Below are 8,830 nucleotides of genomic sequence, written 5' to 3' on the forward strand. Positions count from 1 at the left end.
TGCAATGACACTAGTTACAATTATGTTTTTTGTCCGCACGTCGTCTTCTGGCATCCGTATGCTGTCTTCTGATCCTGGCAGTCATGCCCAAATTAATGACTTCAGATTTATGAACGGTGATCAACTTCTCGTAGTTCACACAAAGCTTTCATCCGTAATATTAAAAGCTTGGGATACCTTTTCCCAACAGATTAAACTATTTGACGCCCTGCCCCAACATTGAAGTTGTTTCCAACAAATTCTCATCATCCTCGTCCACCCTGCTCCAACTTGGGGCTCTTAAGGTAAACGACCTGGTTTGGTTGAAAGCATTCCCCCTGAATCCTGTTATTTTAGATGAAACCATTGGCATCACAAGAACTGAAGATGCGTGAATGGATTCTTCTCCGAGACCCAATGATACTGAACAAGCAGCCTGCATGAAAGCCAAGGTTTGAATATATCATCATTTCAATCTGCCATCCAGTTAAAGAAAACCAATGAGAGATGTTACAGAACCTTAGCTTTGACAGTCAAGTTTGTAATCTTCATCTGCATCACACGCACAAGCGAATTCCAATCTTTAATTTGTGAATCCTCAGATGGCACAACAAAACTGAAACAGTGGCAAATGGAGTCTGATGAGGGACCAACATCAAATCATGTTAGTTCGACAAAGGTCGAACAACTTCTATTGAATGGGCATATCAAATACAATGAAGTCATTGATTCTACAGAAGATATTGATTACTTGTATGTAATTTAGATCATACTATAAGCCTTGGAAACTTTTATGTGTTCCTTACCACTGTGCAAAGGGGCGACTACCCAACATACTCAATCATTTATATATAGATGCAAATTATATAAACGAACTACCGTGCAAGATAGATAACAAAAATAACCTTTTTCACATTCAGAAAAGTTATATTTTAAAATTATATACAAACTAAGGGGCATCAGACTATATGTCACACAGAATATCGTGGAATCATCTAATGCAAGAGCCAAGGATGCCCAGCAAATCACCAGCAACATCATCTTGTGAAAATAAGGCAGCTATTGTTGCTGATCGAAAGAAAAGCTGCTATTAGTGCCGATCAAAAAAATAAGGCAGCTACTGATATTGCATACAATCATCTATATTATATATTAAGTATATATTAAATAAGAGCATGTTAGTAGCATACCAATTCTTTTCCTCAAAATACCCCTTCTTCCTCACAATTTTATTATTATTTTTAACAAAATACAATTCAATAAATAAAATATCAAATGTTAACTTCAGAAAATACTTAAACCTCAATATATTTCATACAAAAAATTAATTTTGAGCATGTATTGTGAAAAAATTAACTAGTATCCATTATGATAGAACAAAGCATGTGGACTTTAATCAGCATTTCAACAAGGTTAAACTGATAGCAGCGTTGAGTGCATGACCTACATTCCTACCAAGCAACAAGCTACAGACATTCTCCCAGCTTTTGATTGATGTAATTTACAAGGAATTATTATATTGATCCTTACTTCAGTAACAGTTATCATACCTGTCCAAATTCGACTGAGTTGCATCCACAGAAACAAGAGCCGTATCTTTGATTCCACCTCCTGACAAAATCCCTAATTATTTCCAATGCTCCTACTGAAGCTAAAATTAAAAAAGGATCCCTATATAAAATGAAATACCTTTTGCTTCATCTGGTGCCAACAAAGAAATGCCTATGAATACAGAAATCATTCCCAGAATGAACATCGTAGTTCGTAATGCATCAAGCACCTGTTTAAAAACATACAATTTTTACCAAGTAATGCCAGTATTGTTGTTCACCAGTAATTGAGCAAAAATGCAACAAAGAAATTTTCAGGGGGTAAACAGCATTTAGCACCCTTCAGAAATCCAAAAACCCCTTAAATGAAACTAAAGATCTTTTAATGCCCCGTGCTTTTAAAATCAGGTGTAAAACTCCATGCAAATAGGCAAATATGCCGCAATTTTAAAACACGGGGTTTTAAAAACCTTTAATTTTATATAAGGGCTTTTTCTTTCTTTTTTAAAAAAAAATAATTTATTTGGCAGGGGTGACAGCTGCATTTTGCCCAAATTTCTGAAACCAATGCCCTAATTGAATTAACTTGCTGATTAGACATGACAAATCAGGATTATCCTGAACAATGTATGTTATTTCTATCAACATTCATGAATAAATACCTTTTCTTAACAACATTTCACAATATGTGATGCACGTATTATTGAATAGAATACATTGGTAAGTCCATCACAAAAAAGCAAAAACAAAAAAAAAAAAAAAAAAAAAAAAAAAAAAAAAAACGAAGACTCTGCAATACATAAAAAACAGAAAAAGGAGAAGGCACTAAGCCATATCGAATTTATTAAATTAACGGTAATGTTTTATCTATACCATTGTCATTTATTTTGTTCTTTGCGTCCTCTTATTTGGATTCAGTTTCTTGTATAATAGAGTAGTTGTCAATTAAATAAAGGAAGCAGGCTGTACTAATAAAGTAGAACTACAAATCCCTCATAGCTAAGGGAGGACCATCTACGAGGAATGGAAAACCTCGAAAAGTTCAAGAGGCCTGCCAAATCTTGGATATCTCATAGCAATGCCTTGACCATTTCAATCAAATTTTGATGGCTTATTCTGGTTAGTATTCCCTGGTGCAACAGCTGACTGAAATGGTCAGACATGGCTTTTTACTGACCAAAAATTGCTTCACCTTTGTTTAATGCTGAGAAAACTGTTGGTGCTCGGCACACGAGCACTTTTAGATTTATAACACATACAATATGCATTGAGTCAGAGCGTCAAATAGGTTCAGCAGGCAACCTTGTCACATCATCACGTGAATTATCAAGAACTATTGAGTATATTCTTGGGAAAAACACTCCAAAATCTACACTAGATCTGGTTTAGTAAAAAGGTAAAGATATAGATGATATAAAGTATTCGAACAATATCCATCACGATTCACGACCCTTTTAAAGCCACAAAAAACTGGCGGAAAATAATGTCATGAGAAAGTTCGCTCTTCAGTTACACCAACTCAAACTGGTTTCAACTGGAGAAAGGTCATATATGTATTCTACAAGTAGGAACCAATCTCTGGGAGTTTAATGACTCTATAATTATTGATCATTTTCAACAACAAAGGTCAAGAAAATGAATGTGCAAAACACCCAAACCAAGCATAAAAAGTTGACCATGGCTTAGTTAATGCGCATGGCAAAAATTTAATTTTGAGGATGGAACACCTGATACTCCTGGAAATACATGAATCCTGTACAGATGGAGAAAAATGTCCAAGCAATTTGGAACATTGGGACAATGAGTATGGCATCAAACAGACACAATCCTTCGTTCAACCTTGCCATCTGCAAGACAGATGTTAATACAAAATCAAACATTAACATGAACAGACTTTTTCCCACCACAAGAAAAAAGAAATTGATGATCTTCTGATGGTTACCCAAAATCCAGCTGTGCTAAAAAATAATAGAAGCATAGAGTAGGTGAACCAGCTATGCAGCCGATAGCCACTGGAAAAGGACAACCTCAACAGATTTGATCTATAAGAGTGAACAGGAAATTAGAAATGGATATGTGATTAGCATTTGTGTGCTGTGGGGAACCACTGGGCCACAACTTACAGTGACTTTGCAAACAATACTGAGCATGATCCAACAGCACCGGACACGATAGCATAAGAAAAAGGAAGAAGCATGTGCCAGTATGGCTTGATGTCATTCCCAGGATTAGCAAGCAGCAATTCTCCTTTCCTGAATTTCCAAATGGTAAGTTACAAGGACAAATATAAGGGGATGTAGAAAGGAAATGAAAGATATAAATTTAACGGAAGGAGGATATAGCCTAAAATCTGCTAGGTCGACCAACTTCCTCATACCTATATATTGAGTGATGAAAGCCAACAACCAAAACCAATATCAGACAGTAAATCATGAAATTAAAGCTTCCATAATTCTCTGCCAACTGCTCAGGAGTGTAAACTGTAGAGAGATAAGGAGCATTTAAAAAAATTGTATATGCTTTTCGGAGTACACTAAAATAAAAATATAAAACTCATCCATGAACCCCCGTCCTATTCAGTGCTTGTCAAGTAGCAATTGATCATGCACGGATACTTCACAAATTCGTGTTGGAAATCTAGTATGCAGTTAAGGAAAATATCGACCAGTATATTAACAATAATCAGAAATGACATGATTGGGTACGAGACAGAGAAGAGGGGAAACAATGTTTCCAGCCCAATTTGGTATTCAATATCGACATTGGCAAGCATAAAAAATCAAATATTGAAAGAAAATATAGCCAACTCGGTGCCAGGTTAACCTTGCAGCTCCAATGTTGAGAACCAAGCATGTATTCGCTCTGTGTGACTGAGAGGGAAAGAAAATCCATCTCTAGACCTCAACTAATTATATTACTATGAAATCATCAGGAGCATGTGTCATTGTGTCTGATAATTTTGTGATCAGGTACTGAGAGTGAAGAAGAGCAAGATACTGACAAAGAGCTGAGATGTGAATTCAACTATATCCTAATGTACAATGTGGCAATAAACTAGTCTATTAGATGGCACACCCTTAATGTTTTTCATCCACCATTCATATAATTGAAGAATTTGCTAAGATCGATTAAGATATTCCAATGAAAATCAGTGCCAAGTCAAACACGGCGGTTTGGAGAATGAAATATCTCTGGAAGAATAAGATTTGTTAAGACTCCATAGGACAGATCTATTGTATCTTGCACTCCTGAACTTAAGAATTTCAAAGCATAAAAGTTCCACTCTTGACTAGGGGTGCAAACAAACCGAATCGAATAATGGTAAAATTTTAAGGCTCAAATTTGGCTCGATATAAGTATATTCGAGTTCGAGCTCGATTCGAAGTTCGATAATTTCAAATATTTTGGCTCGAACTCGGCTCGGAATGAAGTTCGAGTACAAGTTCGGCTCGAAATATTCGAACCTATTCGTGAACTATTGCTCGGATTTATGGTTCGAAAAGATCGAAATGTTCAAAATGTTCGAAATGTATATATATTTATTATATAATTACATTATATTAATTAAATATTAAGGCTCGCGAACTATTCGAGAACTATCGAACAAAATAATTTTGGTTCGAGCTCGGCTCGAAAAAAAGTTCGAACATGTTCGAATTTGGCTCGAGTTCGATAAGTTCGAATATGAATCAAATATTTATCGAGCCGGCTCGAAAAACTCACGAACAGGTTCGATTCGTTTGCAACCCTACTCTTGAGTAAGGGTGCAATCGAGTCGAGCCGAGTATCATGCTACTCGAGCTCGAGCTCGAATCGTATTTGACTACTCGAGCTCGAGCTCGAGCTCGATCGAGTAATTATTTTTGTACTCGAGCTCGAGCTCGACTATAGTTCGAGTTACTCGAGCTCGAACTCGAAAAAAAAAATATATATATATAAATAAATAATATATGAATAAATAAATAAATATTATATTATATTATATATACATATATATGATCGAATAGCTCTCGATCACATACAATGAAAGCTCGAGCTCGATGTGTGTTCGAGCTACTCAAGCTCGGTCACGGTCAAACCGAGCTCGAGTCGAGTTTTGACCGAGCTACTCGCGAGCTGCTCACGAGTAGCTCGGCTCGTTTGAACCCCTACTCTTGACCATGTAGGGATTCTATTAATGACATGAGATATTTAGATGATCTCTCTACCTGATAGAAAATCATAATACACCATTATTTTGATAATTAATTAAATCAAAATGTACCAAATAATGCTGAAGGAGGATAATCTTTTAGAAAAAAACCTCTACATGAAAATTTATCCCACATCTTAGAGTGCAGTTAAAGTTTGAGTTTTTCCGCATTACCAAACAACGTACGTGCAGCTTCTTGTCATTTATCAGTAACATTTTTTTTTAAAATGTTACAACCAAGTAAATATTGTTCGAAAACTACTGTTCATCTAACTTGATTTATTTTCCAATTCTTTTGAAGCAAGATGCTGGAATCCCATGACAAAAACAATACGATCTGTGTGACCTATCTAATAACTATGTTGGTAGAAAAAAAATAGTGTTTGGGAAGCAGGAAGTAGAACTAAAATCTAAATACTCCAGAAACTTAAATACCTGGTGATTGGTGGTTACCAAAAGCAACTAGGAAGATGTTTCCAAGCACAATAAAGGCTGTGGCAACAAGTACTCTGTCAAAAATATTCCCAATAATAACAATTATTAGATAATAGCCAATAGGGAATACATAAATTAACAAAATGGCATGCTAATCAATTAGTAGAACTGTAGAAGTATGCTCAAGCTTAATAATTTAGATTTGAACATACTTTACGGTCACAGTTTTATTTAACACGAAGTAGGCGAATGCAATGTTCGACACAAATTGGACAGATCCCAGAGCTGCAAGTAGCGACTGCCGATAAAGGCCAAAAAAAATAAAGAACAAAATCAATGAAAATCAAAGAAAATGAACTAAGAGAAAACAGGGGTTATGGACAAAGAAATAGTAATAATAACCAAAAAACTTCAGCTCAGTATTTATCAGCCATCAAAATAAGGAAATATTTTATAAATGAATCACATTTTCAAATGGTTCATTCCAAACACCAACCCTCCATCTTACTGACCTGAGCAGCGTATCCAAACGAAACGAAATTAAGGCAGTTTCCAAGAATGAAAAAAATAATACCTGCATATATTAATAATATATAAGGTACCCCTTATTATGGAACTCTTGATGAAGGCGATCGTATTTTGCATTTAAAAAGAAGAAACAAGTCAAGTAATGGTACCAATTCTCCAGGTCTGGAAATATATAATGGGCTTCATGAAAGACTTTCCATGTGTCCCATCGTTGCCAAGTATGGAATGCTTTTCCCTCTGCAAATTAGGCACATGCAAATGCTGGTTAAAGAAAGAAACTAGAATATTGCAACAGGTCATAAGAGTATTTTCTTGTTTTGCTTTTGCATCTCTTGAGGTTGTTTCCAAAAGAGGAAAAAACTTGTGCGAAACCCATATAATTAATGCTATGAAGTTTAAAAGATACTTGCAAATTCGCAATTATTTTAGAACTCATTTATTAGCCCACGATTTCTCCATTCCAACATCACAATGTTTCAAGTGGAGTAGATCACTCACAGATAAAGTGATAGACCTCACTAGATTTGCATAAAAGCACAACTAAAACACAAGAGAAGATTACCATTTCAAACCACTTAAGGATGGAACCAAAAGAACTAAAATATCCAATCAAACATCATGTAACCATATGTACTGCACGTGAAAATTACTTGTACTAAACAAAAGAGACCCATCCTTTTGCACTCAAACACAAGCTACTTTTTGAAGAAAAAAGTCAGATAGCATATGCATAAAATATAAATTGTTCACGGAAACACTCTTCCAGTGAAGCGATTTATGAAGACAAACTGGAAAGCATAACGTACCTCATCAAGACCCAATTTAAGAAGATTAGTTCCAAAATTGATCGCAACGCTTCCAAAAAGGTTTATGATGGCTCCAATTACCCACTCTCCCATTGACAAAAGACGCAAAGAAGCAACTAATGGAGTGCGCGCAAACTTTCGTTGTTATTCACCGACATCAATCACTGATGTTGCAACGCCCAGTCGAACTGCTTTTTAGCGTCCACCACTATAGACATTTTAGCTGATTAGCGTGCAGACCAGAACATTCTTCACCCAAACTGTACGCCCATCAGGAAGCAAGACCAGACAGGATGGATTGAATAATGATAAACCAGTAGCCAAAATTTCACTGAAAGGAATAACACCTAGGGGATAGGAGAACTTGTGCAGCTGATGGTTGTGACGTACCAGCATAAAAAGGTCAAACAAGTCGGGAAACTAACAAAACCAAGCATAAGCACACAAAAACTTGATGGCTACTTTGTCATAATCGCAAGTAGGCCATCATAGTCACAATTCAGGAAGGATTAAAGCTATAACCTAAATGGAGACAGACTAAAATCAAATCACCATAGTGAATTCAAATCAATGTTTGGCGAGCTAGGTTTTAAAGCAAATGGATTTCCCTCGATCAACGGTGGTTCAGATGCATAAGAGTCGTACAGAAAGCACGTAATCCGGCGATGGCAAAAAGTTTTGAGGAGATAAACTGAATGCCCCAAAAATCAAATTGCTAACTAATTATCAAATCGAATTATAAACAAAGACGTCACTGGATCAGGAATTAGACATTTTTATTACTTCTTAAAGCAAAAGGGGTTGTAAAAACCATACCGCGACGGTCGGCGGTGAATGACGATAAGGGATAATCAGTACAGATGCAACTTTGTCCAGGAAGAAAAGAATGCGGGGAAGCTAAATTTAGCAAATTGTAATGGAGCATTTGAGGGAAATAAAGATGGACAGGAGCAACGACAAAATATAAATTCAGACCGACGTTTTTGAACGTGGACTCCAAGTCATTTCAATGTTCTTCGATCCCGGCTTTCTACCTTTGTTCCCAATTGATTTTTTTTTTTTTAAGAGTCTTTTGTTCCTAATTGTTAAAACCACCCATATATATAGCACAAACATTGCGTGGCTAATGTTATATACAAATATTATGTTATGTGTCTATATAATATAATTTTTTTTTCAAGTATTTGATTTTTTATTTTAATTTTTTTGGCAATTTGATAATTTTGTGGGATTTTTTTTTTTTGAAGATAAAAATAAAATTGAGCATATCAAATGACCACTAAGGTTGTAACACCCAAAAATTCATCACGTAAATCCGCATGCATAACTAGGGAATTTAA

At 35.6% G+C, this 8,830-nt stretch overlaps 1 protein-coding gene across 5 annotated transcripts; it reads right to left on the reverse strand.

Moving 5' to 3' along the window:
* Positions 1 to 8,540, reverse strand: LOC140863355 (probable magnesium transporter NIPA8). 5 transcript variants are annotated; one of them, XM_073266724.1, is made up of 14 exons: positions 7,491 to 8,540; positions 6,834 to 6,921; positions 6,669 to 6,730; positions 6,369 to 6,454; positions 6,157 to 6,230; positions 3,907 to 4,009; positions 3,653 to 3,781; positions 3,472 to 3,571; positions 3,257 to 3,376; positions 1,669 to 1,759; positions 1,530 to 1,590; positions 499 to 595; positions 178 to 415; positions 1 to 74 (listed from the first exon to the last, which is right to left on the reverse strand). In XM_073266724.1, the coding sequence occupies exons 1-13, from the start codon at positions 7,581 to 7,583 to the stop codon at positions 197 to 199; spliced, it is 1,323 nt and encodes a 440-aa protein (XP_073122825.1). In that variant the 5' UTR covers positions 7,584 to 8,540; the 3' UTR covers positions 1 to 74; positions 178 to 196. The 5 variants fall into 5 exon arrangements, with proteins under 5 accessions (XP_073122825.1, XP_073122824.1, XP_073122823.1 ...); XM_073266723.1 differs by having other exon boundaries at positions 7 to 415; positions 7,491 to 7,698; positions 8,307 to 8,540; XM_073266722.1 differs by having other exon boundaries at positions 7 to 415; positions 7,491 to 7,750; positions 8,307 to 8,540.
* Between the last annotated feature and the right edge of the window lie 290 nt (positions 8,541 to 8,830).

Source organism: Henckelia pumila, chromosome 4 (assembly GCF_033568475.1).
Source record: "Henckelia pumila isolate YLH828 chromosome 4, ASM3356847v2, whole genome shotgun sequence".
NCBI lineage: Eukaryota > Viridiplantae > Streptophyta > Magnoliopsida > Lamiales > Gesneriaceae > Henckelia > Henckelia pumila.

Excerpts from the sequence above, each read along its gene's own strand:
- LOC140863355 (XM_073266724.1), bottom strand. The coding sequence starts at position 7,583 with ATGGGAGAGTGGGTAATTGGAGCCATCATAAACCTTTTTGGAAGCGTT. Across the intron at positions 3,782-3,906 it reads TTTCATCACTCAATATATAG|GAAAGGAGAATTGCTGCTTG; the intron begins GTATGAGGAAGT and ends TTGGAAATTCAG. Across the intron at positions 1,591-1,668 it reads GGCACCAGATGAAGCAAAAG|GAGGTGGAATCAAAGATACG; the intron begins GTATTTCATTTT and ends GGATTTTGTCAG.